General features: G+C 40.7%; 4 protein-coding genes across 5 annotated transcripts; 2 read left to right on the top strand and 2 right to left on the bottom strand.

Moving 5' to 3' along the window:
• Positions 1-308: 308 nt before the first annotated feature.
• Positions 309-4090, bottom strand: LOC106929189 (ribonuclease P/MRP 38 subunit). 2 transcript variants are annotated; one of them, XM_088014126.1, is made up of 2 exons: positions 3815-4090; positions 309-1409 (listed from the first exon to the last, which is right to left on the bottom strand). In XM_088014126.1, exon 2 carries the CDS (start codon positions 1400-1402, stop codon positions 551-553), a length of 852 nt encoding a protein of 283 aa, XP_087870252.1. In that variant the 5' UTR covers positions 1403-1409; positions 3815-4090; the 3' UTR covers positions 309-550. The 2 variants fall into 2 exon arrangements, with proteins under 2 accessions (XP_087870252.1, XP_014861394.2); XM_015005908.2 differs by lacking the exon at positions 3815-4090 and adding an exon at positions 3153-3292.
• A 27-nt stretch (positions 4091-4117) lies between these two features.
• On the bottom strand, positions 4118-8236 carry LOC148155023 (SUN domain-containing protein 3-like). Its single transcript, XM_088014127.1, has 7 exons — positions 8138-8236; positions 7937-8049; positions 7626-7799; positions 7294-7383; positions 6814-6852; positions 6438-6441; positions 4118-4179 (listed from the first exon to the last, which is right to left on the bottom strand). The coding sequence occupies exons 1-7, from the start codon at positions 8217-8219 to the stop codon at positions 4118-4120; spliced, it is 564 nt and encodes a 187-aa protein (XP_087870253.1). The 5' UTR covers positions 8220-8236.
• Positions 8237-11609: 3373 nt separating this feature from the next.
• Positions 11610-13217, top strand: acbd7 (acyl-CoA binding domain containing 7). Its single transcript, XM_015005898.2, has 4 exons — positions 11610-11780; positions 12393-12510; positions 12587-12649; positions 12854-13217. Exons 1-4 carry the CDS (start codon positions 11769-11771, stop codon positions 12925-12927), a joined length of 267 nt encoding a protein of 88 aa, XP_014861384.1. The 5' UTR covers positions 11610-11768; the 3' UTR covers positions 12928-13217.
• A 1212-nt stretch (positions 13218-14429) lies between these two features.
• On the top strand, positions 14430-24923 carry crot (carnitine O-octanoyltransferase). Its single transcript, XM_015005897.2, has 17 exons — positions 14430-14615; positions 15754-15877; positions 17582-17706; positions 17787-17968; positions 18078-18202; positions 18280-18388; positions 18778-18871; positions 18990-19115; positions 19189-19290; positions 20360-20443; positions 20519-20626; positions 20711-20841; positions 20921-21044; positions 21280-21358; positions 22302-22395; positions 22928-23047; positions 23177-24923. The coding sequence occupies exons 2-17, from the start codon at positions 15763-15765 to the stop codon at positions 23295-23297; spliced, it is 1839 nt and encodes a 612-aa protein (XP_014861383.2). The 5' UTR covers positions 14430-14615; positions 15754-15762; the 3' UTR covers positions 23298-24923.
• Positions 24924-24970: the final 47 nt, after the last annotated feature.

Genomic DNA, 24970 nt, shown 5'->3' with positions numbered 1-24970 from the left:
ATTATTATTATAACTTTAAAAACGAAATAATGCAGAACATGAAAATCTTCTCTTGGTGACAAATTCAGCATAAAGTGAGTTTTAGTTTTATAGAAACGTTTGCATAGCAGATTAAAAACACCATGTGGATATCTGGTACCATCAGCACAATTAAGGTTAAATAATGACTATTGCATAACTAAGCACTTCATTATTGGCAATATGTAATAAATTCATTTACATATATTCATAAACATACTTTTTTGAACTCTAATACACACATTTCAACACATGGAAGAAAACTTTAGAAATAAAACACAATGCATCCGTTCTTAACTTGAACAGAATTGTATTTTATTAGATTTTGCAGAACAACTTTTAAGCATTACAAACAAGGTTCATAAAAGAAGAAATGTCGTAGCTATACAGCTGCAAACTATAATGTTTTATCACAAAACAGTAAAAAGATCAGATCAATTCATCAAAACTGATACGGTTAAAGCTGTTTTGATGGCTGTCAAAGTTCCAACATTACGCAAACAAAATAAAACAGAAGCAACAGGTGAAGGTCTCATTTCTGTTTCTTCAGTTTTGTTCTTCTTTTCTTAGCAGGGTTTGGAACAATTCTCTTTACTTTCAGAGGCCGCAGAGCGCAGGACAAGGCAGAGTCTGTGATTTCAGATTCAATCTCCAGCTTCCGTTTTTGTGCTCTTCTCCCTCCTTCCTCCTCCTTCGCCTCCTCCATCTGCTCCTCTCCCTCCTCCAGGTCGGCCGTGAGTTCAACTGGCACTGCAGCTGCTTCATCTGTCAGCCAATCAACTTCCAGTGAAGGCACTCTGGGTTTAATGGCATCCACTGTGTCCCTGAACATCTCCTTGTCTTCAGAAGAACACCGTCTGAACCCCAGAGCGAGGAGGCTTTTGAGCCCCAGGTGCGCCGCCACAGTCTCGCTCATGCGGGGCACCTGGCAGGCCGGCACGCCTCTCGTTGCGCTCAGAGCGATCAGGTGGTTCGTCATGAGCTGCGGTCTGACGGACTTACAAACAAGCAGCAGCTGGAGCTGGTTCCTCTCTAGTGCCTTGGTGACCTCGTTGATGCCGATGGCCAGCTGCCGTCTGGCCACCGAGTCTGTCCAGCCGTTTCTGGTCGGGTTGGACCCTTGCGCCTCCTCTCCCATCTGGGGAACAGGAGCTGCAGCAGCATCTGCTTTATTCTCCTTCTTTTTCCTCCACTGATGAGGCATTTTCACCTCTTTCTTCTCCAGGCCTGTGGCGATTATTTTGTCCTTTAAAGTTCTCAGGATGAAGTCCTTGTCCTTCGGTAAAAGTGGGCTCCATTTTGAACTGAAGGGTGATGTGAAGGAGGCCTTACTTTGGATATGCTTTTTGAGATCTTTCTTAGATGGTTTTCCTGCAGCTGTCATGGCTCATCTAGATCACAAAACAAGAAAAATCAACTTAAAGAAATTTCTCTGTATTTTCAGCAACATTCTTCACCAAGATCTTTATCTAATGTCTTTGAGGCCGTGTCTGGATTCCTAAGTATATTTTCATCTTATTTTCCTACATCAGTGAGAGTAGAATGGATCAACCATTACTAATTTGCTCCTAATTAAATTAATCCATCCTTTCCTGAGCCTGGATAATCTTCTCCGATACTATGACAGTAACACAAATTTGATGAATGAGCCTGTCCTATGTTTCAAAATGAGGCTTCTTTTGCACCAGAAGTCATTAAAACTCATTAAGTTTATATATATATATATATATATATATATATATATATATATATATATATATATATATATATATATATATGTGGTGTGTAACAGCTCTGTCTTTACCCCTCCGTCCTGTTATGCACACTCGGAGACCGGTTGGTTGGTTTTTAGGTGATTTATTACAATCTGTAATCAGTGGTTGATAAAACACATATGGCGCAGTGAGCCTCTCTACTGGTCAACCTATGGCTCACAACAGAGCGCTGAACCAACTGTGTAATTTACAAACAATTATAGTGAATTCTGACATTATATTTTCTAGGCCATTTGATCGTATAGTTTTAGAATGCAAATAAAAATATGAATAATAAATACAACAACAGTCATTAAAAGCTCTCTGGGGATTAGTGGAAAAGAACATGTCATGTTGCCATAGAACCCAACAAACAAACAGAATGGCAACCACAACTGACAAACTGATAAAATATAACAAACTAACTGACAAACTGATACACATATCTGACAAAATAAATTACTGACATTTAATATAATATAATTACCTGTAATCAGTGGTTGATAAACACATATGGCGCAGTGAGCCTCTCTACTGGCTCTGTGCAATGCAACAAAGATTCCAGTCACCCTGCTGAACAAACCTCCAACACCATTTGGAAGAGAACCGGATTTGTTGACTTACCACAACAGAGCGCTGAACCAACTGTGTGGAATTTTTGGGTTCTCATCCAATTTATAGGTAACCAGTAGGGGGCGCCAAAAACCACCAATTACAATTCAAATATGTGAAACATATTTTAGCAGGAATTTCATCTGTATATCTAATACCCGTTACACACACACACACACACACACACACACATATATATATATATATATATATATATATATATATATATATATATATATATATATATAGAGAGAGAGAGAGAGAGAGATAACAGACGGATAAAACGTATATATAAAGTCTATATTTGTTCTGTTTCTGTGACCTGTCTTAGATAAATATTTCTCTGAAACTTCAACTTAAATGCCACATGCCTGAACAGAACAAAATAAAATCCAGTTTATCGTTATAAAGAAAATTGCTTCATATTCCTTTCTTGGGTTTTGTAACTGCAGGCTGACAGCTATTATTGAGAAAACCATCAGTTATTTTATATGAAATGATTGCTCAACAGTTCTGTATTAAACGTTACTTCGTTACTAATCCTGTGTAGGAACAAAATATACAATTTATCGTTAGAAAAATGCCCTATTGTCTTTGTTGGGGTTTGTTACTGCAGGCTCCAGAAGCTGTAATTCTGAGACGGTTTTAAAATAGGTATATATCGACACATTTCTGATTTAAATAAACTGACGTTACCTTTCGCTGTCCACGTTCACACGTTGACGATATAAAAGACATAAAAGAAGTATTTTACTGTTTTAAACATACCTGCATTTAACAATGCCGTCACGCTTAGTTTATCTTTATTTTTTTTAATGTTGGATTCGTGTCTTCAGTCCTGCACAGGGCTCACAGGGCGCTGCCATCTTGTTTGAATTGAAAAGTTTGCATTCAGAAACAGCGCCCACTAGCGTTAAGGAGGCAACATGACAATTACTGATAAGACGAGCAGACAAGACTGGTTTTACACACCAAATCAAATAAACTGGGGCAGCAATTATATTTGCTGTTTGCAGGATTCCTATTTGGTGGGAGAACAGGTGCATTAATATTAGCCTTTTCCATAAAATAATTATTTTAGCTATTTTTTCAGAGTTCCAACCAAGGGGCACACATTGGCACGCCCTGTTTAAATTTCTACAGAAATTTTCTGGCTGGGGCCTGCAATAGCAATGCATAGCAGAGCAGTGCACTAACTTGGAAACTGCAGATAAAACCTTCAGTGCAGTGCAGGTTTTATCTGCACTGCAAACCTATCAGGATCTTGATGAATAACCTGCAATCTTGATAGGTTTTATCAAGATTGTACTGCAAGTTAGTCAGACTTACCATGCAGTTTATCTAAACAGCCAAGATCAAACACACACACGGCCTCCATACAGACAAAATATCTAAGTAAGGAAGTACAAGAACAATCTCAAAGAACTTACAGGAAGAAATATGCGATCCTGTCCATTTCCTATCCGCCTGATACCTTTGGTAGTCCTTCACTGAAGATTTTGAATCGCTCTTAGTCTGATCCCTCCCCAATGGCAACCTGCCCTGGGAAGCCTCGCTACTGGCTGAACCCCAAGACAAAATCTCCATCTGGGTCATTGGGATACTCAAACCCCTCCACCACGTTAAGGTGGCGATTCTGCGGAGGGGTCACCAGCAGATCGCGATGGATGTTTAAACCAAGGGATCCCCCATCCTGAGCAAGCACAAGGCAACAGTGGAGAGGATAACTCCCTTTAAAAGGAAGAAACCTCCAGCAGAACCAGGCTCAGGATGAGCAGCCATCTGCCGAGGCTGGCTGGTTTCAAGAGGGCAAAAATAAAAAAAAAAACAAACAAAAAGAAACACATTAAAATAAAGCTGGAACTGAATCTCTGAAATAAGAAAAACACAGTTAGTTACAACATAAGTTTACATTACAAATATTAGAAAGAAGAAAAAGTAGAAAACTGTTGTTAGTGTACATGGTCCCCAAACAATGTGAGCTAGTAAAAGAAACTACTTTTCATTGGAGTCAGTCCTGAATGTAGCCACCAGCCAATAGCGAGGTCCAGGCTCTGAGACTAGTCAGAAGCCACTGGCGAAACCCAGTCACCGATATCACCACCCACCACCCACCACCCACTGGTCAGGCCAAGACTCTGACACCAACCACTGGCGAGGCCCAGAAATTGACACCACCCACCACCCACCACCCCCTTGTCAGGCCAAGGCTCTGACACAAACCACTGGTGAAGCCCAGAAATCGACACCAGCCCCCACCCACCACCCAGACCTCGACACCACTCACCACCCACTACCCAGATGTCGACACCACCCACTGGTCAGGCCAAGGCTCTGACACAAACCACTGGTGAAGCCCAGAAATCGACACCAGCCCCCACCCACCACCCACTACCCAGATGTCGACACCACCCACTGGTCAGGCCAAGGCTCTGACACCAACCACTGGTGAAGCCCAAAAATCGACACCAGCCCCCACCCACCACCCAGACCTCGACACCACTCACCACCCACCACCCACCGCCCACCACCCACTGGTCAGGCCAAGGCTCTGACACCAGCCAATAGGGGGGCTCAGACATTGACACCAGAAACCACTCACCACTCACCACTCACCACCCACCACCCACTGGTCAGGCCAAGCCTCTGACACCAGCCACTGGTGAAGCCCAGAAATTGACACCAGACCCCACCCACCACCCACTACCCAGATGTCGACAACACCCACCACCCCCTGGTCAGGCCAAGGCTCTGACACCAACCACTGCTGAAGCCCAGAAATCGACACCAGCCCCCACCCACCACCCACTACCCAGATGTCGACACGACCCACTGGTCAGGCCAAGGCTCTGACACAAACCACTGGTGAAGCCCAGAAATCGACACCAGCCCCCACCCACCACCCAGTACCCAGATGTCGACACCACCCCACCACCCCCTGGTCAGGCCAAGGCTCTGACACCAACCACTGGTGAAGCCCAAAAATCGACACCAGCCCCCACCCACCACCCAGACCTCGACACCACTCACCACCCACCACCCACCGCCCACCACCCACTGGTCAGGCCAAGGCTCTGACACCAGCCAATAGGGGGGCTCAGACATTGACACCAGCCACCACTCACCACTCAACACCCACCACCCACTGGTCAGGCCAAGCCTCCGACACCAGCCACTGGTGAAGCCCAGAAATTGACACCAGACCCCACCCACCACCCACTACCCAGATGTCGACAACACCCACCACCCCCTGGTCAGGCCAAGGCTCTGACACCAACCACTGGTGAAGCCCAGAAATCAACACCAGCCCCCACCCACCACCCACTACCCTGATGTCGACACCACCCACTGGTCAGGCCAAGGCTCTGACACAAACCACTGGTGAAGCCCAGAAATCGACACCAGCCCCCACCCACCACCCACTACCCAGATGTCGACACCACCCCACCACCCCCTGGTCAGGCCAAGGCTCTGACACCAACCCTTGTGAAGCCCAAAAATCGACACCAGCCCCCACCCACCACCCAGACCTCGACACCACTCACCACCCACCACCCACCTCCCACCACCCACTGGTCAGGCCAAGGCTCTGACACCAGCCAATAGGGGGGCTCAGACATTGACACCAGCCACCACTCACCACTCACCACTCACCACCCACCACCCACTGGTCAGGCCAAGCCTCTGACACCAGCCACTGGTGAAGCCCAGAAATTGACACCAGACCCCACCCACCACCCACTACCCAGATGTCGACAACACCCACCACCCCCTGGTCAGGCCAAGGCTCTGACACCAACCACTGGTGAAGCCCAAAAATCGACACCAGCCCCCACCCATCACCCACTACCCAGACGTCGACACCACTCACCACCCACTGGTCAGGGCATGGCTCTGAGATAAGCCACTGGTGAAGCCCAGAAATTGACACCACCCACCACCCACTGGTCAGGACAAGGCTCTGACACCAACCACTGGTGAAGCCCAAAAATCGACACCAGCCCCCACCCACCACCCACTACCCAGATGTCGACACCACCCTTTGGTCAGGACAAGGCTCTGACACAAACCACTGGTGAAGCCCAAAAATCGACACCAGCCCCCACCCATCACCCACTACCCAGACGTCGACACCACTCACCACCCACTGGTCAGGGCATGGCTCTGAGATAAGCCACTGGTGAAGCCCAGAAATTGACAGCACCCACGACCCCCTGGTCAGGCCAAGGCTCTGACACCAACCACTGGTGAAGCCCAAAAATCGACACCAGCCCCCACCCACCACCCACTACCCAGATGTCGACACCACTCACCACCCACTGGCGAGGCCAAGCCTGTGACACCAGTTACCACTTCATGTTTCAACTACCCCATGCACTCTAAAATTATAGAGGCATGTGTAGTCCAGTTGACCCCAGTTGTTTTTCACCTTTAGACTGATGTAGCTGAAGGAGTCCATGTTTTCTTCCTGTTAGCCAAGAAAGATGCATATTAGGAGGGTTATATTGATAATCCATAGCTACAAATAGACAAGACAATGGAAACAAAGGAGATCTGCTTAAAGTGTATGGAAGCCTAGTTCAACTGTCCTTGCTGTAAATATATTTTGCATTGATTTTTTCAAGATGCCATGGAATTAAACTAATATCTTCCTAACCAGAAAACAAAATGTTACCTAGTAAGACTGGAGGTTTATTTTGATTTGTTTCTTATCGTGATACAACAAAACTAACTATTTTGTGATAACAGATTGATAGATTTTGTTATAAGACATAATAAAAGTTGGTGTGAAGAACCTTATGGTTGTATGTTAGGAACAAATACCAATATTTATAACAGGGTCAGTCACTCTGGGCTTCTGTAAGAACTGTTGTATTTGGTTAATAAAATATTAATTTGACATATTTACAGGAAGTTTGAAGGTCTGTAAGCTGTCGCCATCTTCGTCATATTGAAAAGTTCCCAATAAACTCTCCTGATCGTGTAAATGCTTCTTTCCCTGAGACAAAATTAGATAGAAATCCATTTCATTATCTTGTTCTTTCTATATATGTGAAAGTTAGTTGGTGTATCTAAAAACATATCACACCCTGAGATAAGCAGAAAATTCATTTGTGCACACAGAAAGTTTGGATGTGATCAAGTGATGTCATACTAAATCATTGCTAACACATTTAAAGCCCCTTCTTCCACAGTATAGGTGGACACATATATGATACATGTGATGTTGCTTGACCTTACATAGACAGAAAATTCCTTCGGCGCACTGGAGACTGTGAAAGTCGGGGATATACTCTTAGGAATGTGACCCAGGGACACGTGAGTAACGGTGATTCTGTGGGACAGTTTGATGGATAAGCGTCCTGGGAAGCCTGCAAAGGCCCAACATTGTCCAGGACTCAGATGATTTCTTCCCTGAAGACAGAGTACAAAACAAAGTTTAGGTGGGGTACCAAGACTAATAAGAAAAGAAAATTATAAACCCTAATATTTTATCAAACAGGAATACCACTTTGCATAATATTCATTTAATGTTCTGAGGTTGTTCAGACCTGAATGGCTATGCTTGGGCCTAAGGGTTGTTGTTGAAAATATATCCCAAACAATCTACATGTTCTGTTGTTGTGAAATGTTGCTGAAGTCATCTGTGGCACAAGTTTTGCACCTGCACAAAAAAACAGAAATATTGAGTCAAGAAACCTTAATACTGAAAATCTGCAATCTGGTTTATGATCTTATTTCTAAAAGCTCACCTTGAGACTCCAGAGCAAAGTTTGGCCAAAGATCCGCTGGTGGCAGAAGGTAGTCGAATTTCTTTTTCATCTCCTTCTTCATCTCCTGCAGATCCTCGTGGAAAGGTTCTGGGATCTTTTCTGGATTCTTATAAAGAGACAGAAAGTTTGTCACAACATTGAAATTAACAAATTGTTCTCAAGTTTGTTCAAGATATTTAAATCAAAGTTAATATTTGGAAGAGAAAACCTACCATGTCCACTGGAGCTGTAGTGTCCTCTGTGGCTGTTGTGTCCTCTGTAGGTTGAGTAACAAATGACTTGGAAGATCGCAAGTGCTGAGCAGAAAATAGGCAGCTACATCCTGATGAACAAGAGCAGAAGATGACAGTCAGTGACATAGCATAAAAAATTCAGACTTTCTACAACACTTTCAAATTGCTTGTTTGTGGAAGGAGAGTATTTACCAAAAAGGAGCAAAATGAAACAGATGATCCCATGACGTTGCATGAGAGTGACAATCTCCTCTTTTATATTGAAAAGCATATCATTATCCTGGTAGCTGTCCAAACTGTCTCCATCTATTAGTCCCCTTCTTACTAAGCGTTTTCTTCGCATCCCCCTGGCCCAAGATGGAAAAAATACAAATGTTTAAATGTGTACATTGATCAGCGGATGACTGTTAAACATAATAGCTAAAAAAATGCTTATATAATATACCCTCCCGACCCCACTAAGGGACAAGGGTGTAAAAAAACGGATGTAAGGATGGATATATAAAATACCTGACTCTCGTCTCTCGGTATGATATTGTTGGTTTCCCATTCGAGTCGTAGTATCCATTATTTGCTAAACGAAGGCTTCGTTTCAGCGTAGCTGCACAAAAAGAGAAAAAACAAAGTCATGGAAGAGGGATGCTGAATATATATATATATATATATATATATTCATATAGTGTATTCTCTTGAAGGCATGACACCAGGTTAATCTGTGGAACAGATTAGTTTAAACCAGACGTGCAGAAGTTTGTGATTTTGAAGCTATGTAATGTGTTTTATTCGGTTTGTTCACTAATTGCAAAGAAAAAAATGTTAAGGATAAGTATTTTGGAAAGCATGTTGACTTGTCTAAGGTTAATTATTTAAATTAGGGTTTGCAAAATATTTTGTTTTTGCCCAGAGTGAAAGTAAAATCAAGATTCACATGTTGACGTCTTTAAGCATTGCAATTTAGCAAATTGTTAAATTGTTAAATTTAACAATGTAATTTTTTTTCTGATGCCATTTTTATGTTTACTCAATGAAGTTGTCAAATATACAAGAAAAGTTCGAGCAGCACAACTGACACTTCTGATATTTGCTTCAAAAGTAGCTAAAATGATTTGATGTTGAGCTCAAAAATAGATTATTCACAGCCTTAAACAGAAAATGAGTTTTTGCATTTTTGTTGATTCAGCTCGTCAATTGCTGATGTGCATTTGTGTGTTATATATGGTTACATGGCTTACATAGGCAGAAAAATATTTTGGAGCACTGTAGATTGTGCCAATTGAGGGGAAAAAATTTGTGAATGTGACCCAAGGACACGAGTAATGGAGACTCAAAAGTAACTAAAATAATTTGACGTGGAGCTAAAAAACAGATTATTCACAGCCTGTAATGGGTAAACTATCTCTAACATTGCTGTCACAATTTCTTCAAAAGATAAACACAAAAATTACATCTGTTTTCTTTGTCTAACTAAGTTAAAAAACAAAAATACTTACTTTCACTGTGTCTCTCCATGTTGAGCGATTTGTATCTTGCACTGAACTGACAAATGTGAGAATTCTGTGTAGAACTGCTCTCTTATTGACAGAAGTTCCAAAAGCCTTTGATGACACATCAGCCTATGTGATATCACAATATTAAGCAGGACAGTTCCGCATATAATTAACTACTGGACTTCTAGAGACTGTTTAAAAACTAATTTTAGATAATCTTACAGCAAAAATGAATTCATCTCTTATATTGTCAAATGAATGTATCTTTCTTCAAATCAGACAAAAATGGTGTCAAACGTTGGTGCTACTTTTGTGCTGTTGAGAATGAAAATCCTGATCGTTTTCATTCTCAACAGTGCTGGTTTGTGCAGCAAAATGTTCATTTGTATTGCTATCATTTTAAAGATATTATGAAATGTTTCCAAAAGTCACAAAAGGTCAACCAACCTCACCCATCTTCTGCAAATCAGACAAATTTGGTGTCAATCAACTTGACTACATTTGGTTATTTTGACTTTGTAAAAGTGAGGAGGAGGGTACCTGGTTGACCTTTTGACCTTTAAACTTTCTTTAATATTTTCAAAGCCAAAGCAGCACAAACAAAAAAAAAATGTTGCACAAACCAGCACAAATGTAGCCAAATCAATTTTGTCTGATTTGCATAAGGTGGGAGGGGCTGGTTGGCCTTTTGTGACCTCTGGAAACATTTCTTAATAGCTTTAATATCTTTAAAACGACAGCAGCACAAATGATCTAGCTGAAGCAAACAATGATGAGTTTGAAATTAGATCAGAGTGTGGCATATGTATTACAAACGGTCTTTATATTTGCAGGAACATTACCGAGTGAGCAATCTAAGCAACAAACTATCTTTGACACATTTCTCTCCTGTTACCATGCCAACAAGAATTCAGGCAATTAAGGGAAAGTAAAGATTCTGAGCGCACGTATTCTTTTGTCCTTTAGAAAATTTTCATCTTTGTAAGTATTTATGTGTTTTAAAGACACTTGAACTTGTATTGATTTTTCTTTGGCTGGTAAAATATGGAGCAGTGCACATAATCTTTGAGTATAGCTTAAAGATAATATGTTATATATATATGTAATATTCTTTCTTTCCGTTATATTTCAGTTACAAAAACGTTTTGAGTGTACGAAGATTAACTAGTAACGTATTTTTTGTTATGTTTCAGTTACAAATATGAGTGTAGAATTAAGATATGCATTTTTTTTGTTCAGAAAATAGTTAACTGTTTTAAATAGTTAAAACATTTAAATATTTTTAGATTATGTTGTATTTCGGTTACTAAATTTAAAATAAGATCGGGTTTAAATGTCTTTAATTGCAAATAATCCCGATCTGCTCATACTATTCAACCTTTCTGAGGGCACCCCGTCCTGGCACATGCGCATTTAAACACTATTGATTATGGTAAACAATTATTATTGTGGGAAGGCAAATCTGATTAGATAAGCATTATCTAATCGTGGCTGGTTAAAGGTGAGGTCTGCTGATAATTGTATTTCTGATTAATTGTATTTAACAATATCCAAATTCAAAAGTAAAAGTAGGCCAAAGGTGGTTATATTTCCTTTTTTTACACAGTTATTAAAGTTTCGCTGTTTAACTTCAATTATTATATTTGATCCAATCGCTTTTGTGGTCATGTTTCCTTGTGCATGTGTTTGCTGTGTGTTGCATTGTCCTTCAGCCAATCAGCTCTGAGCTCTGCAGCCCCTTCATCCTCCTCCTCTTCTTCGTCAGCAGGCTGCTGCTGCTTCTCTGGCTCATAAGTATCACATCTGTCAGTTGTGTTTGCAATTACAACAGCTGCTCACGAAGTGACGGAATAAAAACCTTCATCTGCGACCCGTCCTGCACCAACCAACATGTCTGTCGAGGTAAAATCCGCTCTTTCTGTGACTGCATTTAATTTTTGTGTAAGGTGCGTTTAATTGGTATTCTGACATGAAGTTGCTGCTTATTTCCACTCTGATAGCGATAGCTTTATATCGCTAGCTCCGTGTAAGGTATGATCTGCTCATGTTATGGGTCTTAGGTCCTGATGTTGCAGCTGGATTTACTGCCTTCAAAACTGCTTGAGCAAAAAGGAGAATACCTTACTACAACATGCAAGTCCTCTGTTTGTCATGGTTTCAGGAACATGAGTGGGGCTTATATTTCTCCTTAAAAGGGGCACCATAATTATCTGTTCTGCCATGTCCCAGATCTTTTGTAAAGCAGATTATTCAAGCAAGCACAAAAGCATCAGAGGCCTGAATAGAAAGCCCTTTGTTTAACTCCTACTTGTGCAACAATCAGTTTCCCTCACTTTGCCTTGTGGCTTGACTACAAATCCGTGTTGGCTGTTGCTCATTAGCATGCACATTTCTACATCCTGTGCTCCTTCTTGGTACACTCTGATTGCTCTGATTTGACTATTAATGAAATATTAGCAGACTTTCCCTGCGTTTCCCCTGTTCTGCGTGACCTTTCTGTCTGTGGATCTGCAGGAAGAGTTCAAGAAAGTGGCAGACCAGGTGAAGAATCTGAAAACGAAGCCTACGGATGATGAGATACTGATCCTATACAGTCTGTATAAACAGGCCATGGTTGGAGACATTAATATAGGTATGTGACTTAGTTTATGTGAGCTAAATAAACATTTTCTTCAATGTTTTTTTCCTTTTGTTTGTGCTTTCTTTAGACAAACCGGGGGTAACTGACCCAAAAGGAAAAGCAAAGTGGGAAGCTTGGGAAACCAGGAAAGGTAACATGTATCTGTGGTGGTCCATCCATTAAATCCCATTTTAAAAATTCATTGAGGTGTGTAGCTGTAATGCGACAAAATGTGAAAAGGTTCAAGAATACTTAGGCTAGGTAGAATTATAAACCTATCTGGTTGCAAATGCTTAACCGGAAATAAAATGCTATGATTTGTTTTCGGTGTAACTAATTTGCCCCTCTGTTTCAGGAATGTCCAAGGCGGACGCGATGGCTGCCTATATCAAGCATGCTAAGGAACTTTTCAGCAAATATGGGGAGTAAACTTTGCAAGAATCTAATAAAGTTAGACTAATGCAAAAAAATGACTTTACTAAATAATTTACTGAGACAGGGCTACTGTTTGCCTTCTGTTCTCAGAGGCAATAATTATTCCTTAATTTGTGTTTTTTTTTCTTTCACTGTAAACTGATAAAATTGATAAACTACTATGCATCTTTAAAGGTTATATCTTTGCTGATTGTGGTGTACTTTACTACACTGCACTGATTTGTAACATGGATTAAAACAAGGCAGAAAAATGCTATTAAATGTTAACATAAATGGAAAGTAAATGTCTCTTCGCTTTTTTTGTGACGTTTATTTTGTCAGTGCAAGAACTATGTGTGTTAATGGAACTGTTTTTTTGTTTTGTTTTGTGCTTCACTATGAGCACAAGAGGCAGCAACTCAACTACACTGTCTTATCCTGTTATAGTTGATATTGTCAGTTTCTCAGTTTTCATTGTTAAATCAGAATACAGAGGAATAGAAAAAAAATACATTGAACAAAAAAAGTTAAAATCGATAATTATTAGTACTTGTATTGGCATCTAATAACTTGGAATATGCATATTATTTGAGTATTTAGAAATATTCCACATAGAAGTATAAATCATTTCCCCTTTCAGTTACAAAACATAATAAAAGCTTCTTGAAATGTCCTGCCAAGCCAATAGAGTTTTCATATTTTCTGCATGAATAAAATCACCTGCAATGTGGTTTGACACAACTTTAGTGAAGATCCAAACTGTCAGTTTGGTTGAAAAAACAAGGGTGCTGACATGAGCAACTACCTTCATACTATTCTAGTCCCATCAATTTGGTCTTGCAATTTTTTATATGCATTAACCTAGTACTTATTCTGAGATTTAAGAACTAAGCCAAAAGGTGGCTGTATATGTAAATATATAATTTTATCATGGTCTAATTTTTTTTAATCCATGATTTAACTCCAATTTTCTTTTGTTTTAGACCACTCATTGTAATATATTAGGTTATACTTGCTGCTCATATTTAATTAATAAAAGGTCAATCCCAAAGTGTAAAGTCTCCGTCAACAAGCGCATGCGCACCAGTGATGGCAAGAGCTGTCACTGGTAGTGGGACTTCCGGCTCATTTTTGGGATGCAATCATTTGGCTCATCTTACCAAGAGATCTGGATTTATTCTCGTCCCATGCAGCTCTTATCTTAGTATTACTTCTGGTTTCATAATTACCTCAAGTTTTGATCTGACCACTATGCTTGTATATCTGTTTATGTAGAATAATATAAGAATTACATATTTTTAATGTGAACGTTTGGATACAATATTTTTTTAATTCATGCATACTTCTAAGCAGTGTGACTAATATATTACCTAATTTATAAACAGCATCTTCTTTATTCACTGTGAGTTAATTCTTATCTGTATTCTTTGAAAATGCAGCAGAGTTTTGAGGCCTCACAAGTTGTGTCTCATCATTCTTTTCAGTGTGCTGGTTTACAAAATCGGCTCAGTTGCGCTAGGCACACCGTTAGTTGGCTCAGAGAATGAGTAGGGTAAAGGTGAACGCTGTCTGGTGCCGCAGCAGCAGCTACGGACAACAACACAGCGAGCTTCTTTCACTCGGTCAGCCGTCGACAGGAACCAAATGCCGGGTATCGATGCTGTAAAATAAAGTCAACGCTTCCCGGAGAAGCTAAGCTAACAGTAAGTTTCCTGTTCAGGCTTATCATTGCTAAGTGTTCTAGCTGCGAAATGTTGTAGCGTTAGCCTTCACTGCATGACTGACTGTCTGATTCAGGCTCCTTGTTAGTTACTTTGCTCCAATAACAACCAAAATAAGTTTTTGATGGATTTTTTTCTGAACATCAAGGCTAAATTATACAACTTATTTGATTTGCTGGTTGGCTTATACCTACATTACTGACCACAGACAAGTGGATACAGTGGCGCAACTGCACATTGTTCAGGTGGATGCGAAAACATAAATCGGCGCCCCCCCGAGGGAAGGAACCTCAGGGTGAAGGACCGACGCTCAACCCCCCCGAGGCGACGCTACGTGGAGTGTAAAACTCGCTACATGTACCTCGTTATGTGCGAGAGGTGAAGGAGCGTGAGGCGCGCTGAACTGTATGGGAAAACATAATCGGCGCGTCGCCCCCTCCAGACGGGGTTTTGGCGCCCCCTCTGGTGCTGCGCCCCTATGCGTTGCATACGCTGCATACCCACTTTTTGCGCCTCTGAGTGGATACATGCAATTTTAAGAAGTGATGCAATGTATAAAGGAGCCAGTACCGATTTTTGACCTGGCGATACTCAGTCTGAACAGAATCATTGAATTTGGCCAAAAAGTTCAACACATCAAATAGAGATGTAATTCAGGGATCCAATATAAAATAAAGGAATTACAAGTATTTATGCTTATCTCCATTCAGAGGACTCCATCCAGGATTCAAACCAAGGACTGTCTTGCTGTGCTACTAACTTTGTCACAGAGCAGTTCTTATGAGGTAGTAATACATGGATATTATAGACAATAATAATAATAATAATAATAATTAATAAGAGCTAACTACAGCAGCAAATTCTTTCTTCTTCGGAGTTTCTAAATTGGAGATCTTTTGGGTGATTGACGTGCATCGTGTTTCCAGTAGGGATGCAGAACATATCGGCTATTGTTTTTAATATTGAATATGGGCCTACATTTTCACATCGGTGCAATTCTAGTTTCCAGATCTCCCGCTGATGTTGCAGGAGGTCAGTGCTGTTTACTGTCATCCATTTACACCAGTGGGGAAAAAACAAGTTTCTCTTTGTTAGAGTGTAATGTTAATTTGTGTTGCAGAGCGAAGAAATGGCCAGTCGATTAGCAGGTGCTCTGCCTGAGCGGACCTTTCAGTACCAGAACAGTCTGCCTCCCCTGCCTGTACCGACACTAGATGGAAGCCTTTCTAAGTACCTAGATGCAGGTGGGATGGCTATGCTCTCCAGATTGCATGTTATGTGTTAAAAAAGTAATCAGAGAAAATTATAATGAATATAGTTTTATATATCCCATTTGATTAAAATGTATGTAAAACTGCAGGCAACATTAATTACTTGAGTGTGCTGTAAAATTACCGTATTTTCCGCACTATAAGGCGCACCGGATTATAAGGCGCATAGAATAGACGCTTCATACTCTATTATTACACATCCACATTAATAAAGAAATGGTCCCCGAGTACTTTATATAGTAGGCTGGCCCAGCCGTTGTTTCACTCAAGGTGTTGGTGTTGCGATATTATGCCCAACTGCTTTCTGGGTAACACAGACCAACCGACACGCTGCCGCTGCAGTCTCTGTCTCTCTTCCCCTGCCCCTCCCCCCCTTTAAATGTATTATCAAACTTTATTAACAAACCAGTGTTCTGACAACTATCCCAGCATGCACCGCGCACTACTTCTTCTACGGGGGAAAAAGAAGTTGGCGGCTGCTTACCGTAGTGGACCAACTGTAAGCAGCTTACTGCATGTCTGTGTAAACATGACGTCTTTCATTTCGATCTGAGTTAATTAGCGTAGCATTTCTGCCGGATTTTCACAACATATCAGCCACGACAATGGACAGGGGAACCAACAAGTTCATGTCATCTTTTTTGGACGACATCAAGGTGTTTGAGCCACTGGATGCCTCCAACATTGTGCGCGTCACAGCTAAAAGCTACCGATAGTTGAGGAAAACAGCAGATCCTCACACCCTCAGCATAAATATAGCTGTGGACAAGATCACTGATGCCTATTGTTCTTGCAAGGCTGGGTAAGTCGGCATTCATGGTTTTGATTGTCCACAATGTACATTAGCATATGTTTACTACTGTAGCTTGTGTTTGTGAGACGGTCACGCACGTGGTAGCTGCACTGTGACCTAAAATGGGCATTAGCCAATGAAACGCGGCCCCTGTGGTAAGGTCCGTTGCTGGACCTGTTGTGGCTCAATATTGGTCCATATATAAGGCGCACCGGATTATAAGGCGCACTGTCGGCTTTTGAGGAAATTGAAGGTTTTTAGGTGCGTCTTATAGTGCGGAAAATACGGTACACTATGTGCCTGGAAAACACACACTTCCCCTTTAAGAGCTATAAAGGTAGAGCTTTATGAAGTGCACTAACATGAACTAAAATAAACAAAGTGACCTTATTAGGACTGCAGAAACACACCCAGTGGACACAGCTGGTGAAAGTCATTATATGCAAAGTCATAGTGCACACAGCGAAAACATTATGCAACACAGAAATCCAGTGAGTGACTGATATGCCAGTCAGAGAGGGTGTGGGTTCTAACATTGAATTAAATTATAAATGAACTACTAATTTGTAGAAAAGTATAATGATATTTATCAGTCTCCTCTACATCTGTGACAAAGGTGAAAATATATCTGTTCCCAGTTTTCCATGAACCAGTGGTGGCTTATCAGCAGGTTAATGTGTGGACATACTGTCCTGCATGTACACCGTGTTTAAAAAGAGACATAATTATCAGGTCCTCCTCTTTTCCTCCACTGTCTAAATACAAACTCAGATGAACAAATGACCTTGTGTAATTAGTTATTAAATAAATACTAAACCTAAACTCAGATGCTCAGTTTAAAAAAGTTTTTTTTAATTGTGTTTTCCCTTTCATTTCGCTCTCAGTTCATCCGTTTGCATCAGAAGAAGAGTTCAAAGCTACAGTGGAGATTGTGAGAAAATTCAGAGAAGGTGTCGGAAAAGAGCTGCACCAGAAACTGCTGCAGAGAGCCCAAGAAAGGAGGAACTGGGTCTGTAGCTGAACATAGCCTCTTAACATAATGTCTTCTTTACTAAGAAGTGAGCTAACGATGTGTGTACGCTTCCTCAGCTGGAGGAGTGGTGGTTAGACACAGCCTACCTGGAGGTCCGAATCCCCTCCCAGCTGAATGTAAACTTTGCCGGTCCCGGGCCGTACTTGGAGCATTTCTGGCCTCCTGCTGAAGGAAGTTCTCTGCAGAGGACCAGTATTATAACATGGCACACGCTGCAGTACTGGGACCTGCTCCGCACGTAAGGCATGCTCACACATACACTCGTTTTTTTGGGGGTTTTTTTGTTTTTGGTCTAGTGTTGAGAACGTTCTCTGCTCATATATTTGTTTTTACTCCGTTTCCGTCAGGGAGAGACTCGCCCCCCAGAAAGCTGGGAAAGCCCCGTTGGACATGGATCAGTTCAGGATGCTCTACTGCACCTGCAAGGTTCCTGGAGTGAAGAAGGACACCATTCATAACTACTTCAAGACAGGTGCGGCTCTGCAGCTTTCAGACACACCCGTAACCTTCGACCCCTGTCTTCACCGCTCGTTTGATTATGTTTCTTAGTGAGCGAGGGCCCGTGTCCTTCCCACCTGGTGGTGATGTGCCGCGGACGGATTTTTACTTTTGATGCACTGTTTGATGGACAGATCCTCAGTCCTCCAGAGCTCCTCAGGTGGGAAGCAAACACAGATCGCCAGGCACAGATCCTCCATCGATCCCAACAATATTTATTAACTTCTTTTGTTTTTTGAACCATTTATTTGGTTATTTAATGTCACTGCAATCTGAAGATTGTTACCCTGGCACTTTTTTTCTGCATCTCATTGATTTTAAAATACTTTAAATACTTTATTTCTTGAATAAATTAATTGAAGAAATATGTTTCAGTTTAGGATTGAAGAAAATCAGCCTTTTTCTAAATTTGTTCTCTTGTTTTAACCTCAGATTATTCTATATTCTGAATTTTTAAGCAACACAAAATGGAGCTCTCCGTTATGAAATGAACAGATTTAAAATGGGTGAATCTAAGTTGGTTGTGAATATGTGTCTGGTTTTGCGTAGGCAGCTGATCTTTGTGAAGGAGCGCTGCGAAGGCGAGCCGGAGGGAGACGGAGTTTCCGCTCTCACATCTGATGAGCGGACTCGCTGGGCGAAGGTTCGGCTCCTGGTTGTTTAAAGAGACAATAACATAAACAACATTATGGGTCATCGCTCTAAAATCTCATGTTACCAAAGCATCACTGAGGATCAGCATTTCCTGTGTTTATTTTTAGGCAAGAGAGCATCTAATCAGCATCGATCCGCACAATAAGACGATTCTGGAGACCATTCAGAGCAGCCTGTTTGTCATCTCCTTGGACGAATCCAAACCCTACTCGAGTCCGGAGAACTACACCGATGTCTGAGCTGCTCAAATCTCAGTTATTTCCTAACAATGAGGAAAGAGATCTGAGTATTCTGTTTTCTGTGCAGCTGACAGCGGCGGGCCTCACAGGCAACCCGACCATCCGGTGGGGGGATAAATCCTACAACTCAATCGCTTTTGCAGACGGCACTTTTGGATCCACCTGTGATGTAGGTTTTCATATTTGGTTCTTTTTTAGAAGTTTAAATGCACAGTTTCCACACAGCCTGCAATTTAGTTTATGTGTAATCTGGGCCTGGCTAAGAATGGAAAATAAGAGTATGGAAACATTTATTTCTAGACTTTTGTTGCCTGTACCTTTCTCTAAACATTTTATCCATCCCCCCTCTGAAAGCAGAACTGATAAATGGATGGATGGATGATGGGACAGAGGGATTGATGGATGAATAAATGTGGGCATGGGGCAGAGATGAATGAAGGGCCGGATGGATAGGGGGAAGTTGGATAGATTTGGTAAAAGGATGGACTGAACCAAAGGTTGGATAGATTTTATCTGACTTAAATTGACGGTGAACTGTTAAAGATGTAAAGATATCTGGTTTTATCTGGAGTTTTCTAGGCACATAGTGCCATTTTATAGCACAATTAAATGACTATGTAAATAACTATGTTACCTTCAGTTGTAAAAATGCTACATGTCTCAATCATGCCTTTAAAATAAATGTGACTTTGTAATTTAACTCTTTAAAATTGGGCCTCTGTCTCTTTAAAAGCTCCTTCTTTTTCTGAAACTCCAACTTCAGGAGGTCGTCGCAACATCATTAATAGAACTCCTCTATTAACCCTTTACAACGTTTTATCAGCGTTGCACAGACGAGCTCAGCAGATGTGCAATCCCACCAGGTGTTTGCTAATTGCTGCTGGCTAGTCTGAAGGAGCTGGGTGGGAGAATTGCCATAGAGGGGTGCTTTGTGAGACGAAAGGTCTGAAGCTGCGTCTCGAGGGTGGGGCTAGGTCTAACCAGGCGTTTTGCACAGCTGAATGGTTGCCATGGGGGATTAAAGGATTTCTCAAACATGCATGAAAAAATCAAGCCAACACTCTACATATGTGTTTGATGAATAACATTATAGTGTTGTATATATATAAAAAAAGTCAGTTTTACATGATACTGGCCCTTGAACATGGAGGACATGTTGAAGCTGATGGGACTGAAGGAAGGTTCCAGGTGTGACTTGTAGATTTATGTCAAATCTTTCCTGTGAACTTGTCTTGCAGCACGCACCTTATGATGCAATGGTTCTGGTGTCAATGTGTTGGTATCTTGACCAGCAAATCAGAGCTACAGAGGGACAGTGGAAGGTAAACACTAACGTTTCTCCTGTTCTGGACATATGAACTCATTCTCTAACTTCTCCTGGTGTGTTTGCTGCCTAGGGCTCAGACAAGGTCAGGCAGATCCCCCTCCCCGAGGAGCTGCTGTTTACTCTGGATGAAAAAGCCCACAGTGACATTCGTCATGCCAAACAGCAGTATCTGGAGTCTGTGAGCCTTTGGAAAACCTAACGGGGGGGAAAAGCACTTATTTTATTAAAGAGGAGGATCACTATAGACTCTGTGTTGTTTCAGACCCAGGACCTTCAGCTTGTTTGCTACGCCTTCACAGCTTTTGGAAAATCAGCCATCAAGCAGAAGAAGTTGCATCCAGACACTTTTATCCAGCTGGCAATGCAGCTAGCTTACTACAGATTACACAAGAAGTACGCGAGCAACACTTTGACGATTATTCGCTTCACTTCAAACTATCGGACTCTGAATGTGTGCTCGTGTTTTCCCCAGACCAGGAAGCTGCTATGAGACGGCAACGACGCGCAAGTTTTACCACGGCAGGACCGAGACCATGCGGCCCTGCACACGGGAGGCTGTGAGCTGGTGCAAGGCCATGATGGACCCTGCGTGTGATGTAATTCGACATTTTGCTTTATCAGTGTTTTAATGATTTAACTCTGGGAGGCTCGAATTGTGGACTGTGGGCCATTTCTAGCCCACAGTTCTGATATTGTGCGGTCCTCTGATGCAGATGGACACTTACATCTCTAGTTCTGACTTTTTCTTCTCTTGGTTTTTATTGTATGCTTTGATATGTTTTTGTTTTTTATGAAGTGCTTCGTAAATAAAACTGAGCTGTTCTCTCCCAGGCGAATGGCAGGAGGAGCGCCATGCTCTCAGCTTTTAATAAACACAACAAGCTGATGTCCGAGGCTCAAGATGGAAATGGTGAGTTTGTGGAATATTCTTCTAAATATTGCCTGATATTTCTATTTAAATATAGTACTGCTTTTGGGAGCCATAAGATTTTTAAAACATCTTATGGTTTTAAATATTTTAATGAAAAATGTTGTACATTAGCTTGAATCTGTCAATCTGATCCCAGAGCCTCTATCATTGTTCCAGATCTTAGATATTGGTAGATATTCTGATTGTTGCTGATGATTCCTGCACACCCAGAAGGTTTCTTCTCACAGAAGTTTGACCAATTTCCTTTCTTAAAGGTAGACATGGATGAATAAAAAATGATTTTAAGAACCAGTACCTTTCAAAGCTCTTTTAAATCAGCCAGAATGACCCAGTAAAGTACGCCACTCTGTTCCATGTTTAACGTTTTTGTCTCATTTGATCATTTCTAAACAGTAGTTATTCATTTAATTATTTTTAGAATTTTAATCTTTTTTTATGATCAATTTTTGTTTCACTTTCAATTCCAACATTTCCAGAACAGAGACATGTTAATATTTTAAGTTACTATAATGTTTATAAATGCCAATATTTCTCTTCAGTTTCATTTTAAGCGGTCACCATTTTAACTCCGTAAGACCCGAAGCAGATTAAAACTTCACAGCAACCAAACTTATAAATAAATAAATAAGTGTGACCTTGCAGAAGTTTGACTAAAACAACACTGTTGCTTTCTCAGGAGCTGCAACAGGTAAAGCAAGTTGTGGCAAATATTGTAGCATCAAACAGCAGGATGTTTAGAGTAGCCTTTGCTGAAGTGGTCGTGTTTTTAAGCACAGAACCATGAAACGTATTTTTTCACAAATTGGTTTATTTTGATCCGAGTCAATGATGAAATCCATCCACGCTCTTTAAAACATGCATGTGAAACCTCCTGATGCGTGTTTGTGTCAGTATTTCACACTGTTTGTGTTTCTGGCTGCAGGTTTTGACCGACATCTCCTTGGGCTTTATCTCATTGCTAAAGAAGAAGGACGTCCGACCCCTGAGCTGTTCTCTGACCCGCTTTACTCCAGGAGGTACTGCCGGTCACACTTTTTCTCTCTCGCTGTAGCAGTCGGATGATGTTGCACTGGGTTATAATCAAGAAATGTGTCCCAAAATCAAGTTTGCTACTTAATAAATAGGTCAAATTTAATTTTAGTATTTAAGGGTTCCAATGCATTACAGTTACCTAATGCATTAGAAGTGCTGTCTTAGCATTTCAATTAAAGGCCACTAAAGCAAAAAAGAAAAAAAAATGTACATATCTAATTTAGTAAGGATAAGAGAAATATTGAGTATGGATGTATGCTCAATATTTCTAAATGTTTTTTGCTTATTGCATTATATAAAACACAAAAATCTTTGTATCATGCATTAAATCATTAAATGTTGCCCTTTATGTCTTTTTGCAACTTAACACTCAACTTTAGTTTTTTTTTCTGACTCTTGTTCTTTGAGAATTCACACATAAACGCTCACCAATACAGAAATCAAAATCAGGTTTGTCCTTTAGAGCTAGAGCAGGATTTCAAACTGGATCCTTGGTTGCTGCGTTTGTGTCTGCAGTGGCGGCGGTGGGAACTTTGTGCTGTCGTCCAGCCTGGTGGGCTACACAACAATAATGGGGGCGGTGGCGCCGATGGTTCACCATGGTTACGGTTTCTTTTACCGCATCAGAGACGACAGGTGAAGATGAAGACTTTTGTTGTCCAAAAGTATTGCAATGTGCTGTTGAAGTTCACCACTTTGTAAAACTGCCTCTTCTGCGCGTTGTAGCAGCTTCTAATAAAAAAAACAACTTTCCCCATCATGTAGGATTGTGATCTCCATCACAGCTTGGAAGTCCTGTCGTGAGACAGATGCAGCCTCACTCTTTAACGTCTTCTCCAGCTGCATGCATGAGATGCTCCACCTGGCCACCACTGCTCAGCTTTAAGGATATCATCATTTCTTAATCTTATTCTGTGCACATGCAGCTCAGACTGAGTTTAACCCGACAGCTAGATCAGTGCAAATCAATGCAAAGGAGCAAATCAATGCAGTGTGCTCCTGTATAGGAGCTCTACTAATTGTAGTATTTTTAAATTCCTTGTAGGCATTAATTTCTGTTATAAATTCATATTGTGTGTACATGTATTTCTTTTAATTTTCTAGATTTGACGTAAAATTTGTTGATTTGTATGTAATTGTTGCAACAACAACAACAAAAAAAACATTTTTAGCCTTGAAAAGACCCTGAATCAGCCTCCTTGTTGAAATCAAATTTTCTGAAATATGAAACAACCAGTTCTGGCTGTGAAGGGAATAGTCTTTATCTGAACAGAGTTTTGTCTAAATATCCCTATTAATGAAGCTCAGCAGCTCATTTAATGATCACTGATACTCATATAAAGAAATCTACTAGTTTGAGGGTGAGGGCAGCTGATGCATTCTGGCATTAATGTAAAATGTCTCTCTGCTGATTTGTAGTAGACATTGTGCACTGAAATATTTTAAAATATTCATGCCTTAAAATGGACTGTTCCACACCTCTGCCTTCTTTAAACATCCTCAGATCTGTGATTATGCAAGCTGACTCTACCTCTTCATGATAAACAAATGGATTCATTACCTTTGATCTACGATGGATTCATTAAATTAATTTAAATTGTTCATTTTTAGAACTTTTAAGGCTCCACAAAAGCTTTGGCTCCCAGTGTTTGGGTGTTGCTGCATGTAAGAAAATACATAACAAACGTGGTTTTTACAACCTTTGAACTTTCCCACATTTTATTATGTGAAAACCACAAACTTGAATGTATTTTAGTGAGATTCCCTGTGACATAATTGTGCATAAATGCAAAGTTAAATAATGATAATTGGTTCCCACATTTGTACTTTTGTCAGTACTTAGTTTGTAGAAACACACTTAAGAAGCGGCATTTGGATGAAGAGCATCTGTGATTATTAATACATTTTGTATTTAATCATGAAGAAAAATGAATAAATTATGAAAAATGTAGCTCTGTGTTATGAAAAGACAGCCGGCCCTTTTGATACAAGAGAAAACTCAGTTTGTTAAGAAATTGGCTGCTTATCAATTAATCGTCAGTCGATCGATAAAAAGTCAACTTTAGATTAACTCTTTAATTGATTACTTTTATTCCTAGTTGTGTTATTTTTAGCCAAAATCCTTAGAAACCTTTGTGGAAAGTCAAAGAAGCCGTAGGCTGCAGATCCCTGGTCTAGTCCATCACGTCCCAGTGAAACATGTTGATGGTTGAAATGTGACAAAATGTGGAAAAATCTGAGATTCAAACACTATGAAACTACGTTAAGATGTCTGCTGCCTTGTTTATTGATCTAAAACCTCCTGAACTGCTTTGAACACCAAACAAAAGGCTGAATGTTTCTACTGAAAAATGTCCCAGACGTTTGATTTTAACAGCATTCTTTATGCTTTTGTAAATTCCACAGCTATTTAATTGTTTCAATTCTGAACTCATTTTATGGGGAAGGGGAAGCTCATTATGTAAACATTGTTGTAAAAAGTCTTTTGAGAAATAAACAAGAGAGAATCCTTTGACGTTTTTTTTTGGTCCCCAAGGTAAACACACAAAGACAAAATGG

Source organism: Poecilia mexicana, unplaced genomic scaffold (assembly GCF_051168715.1).
Source record: "Poecilia mexicana isolate PSO_F unplaced genomic scaffold, ASM5116871v1 scaffold_16, whole genome shotgun sequence".
Lineage (NCBI taxonomy): Eukaryota > Metazoa > Chordata > Actinopteri > Cyprinodontiformes > Poeciliidae > Poecilia > Poecilia mexicana.
Note: the sequence above shows the minus strand (reverse complement) of the source record. Positions and strands in the feature narration are given on the sequence as shown.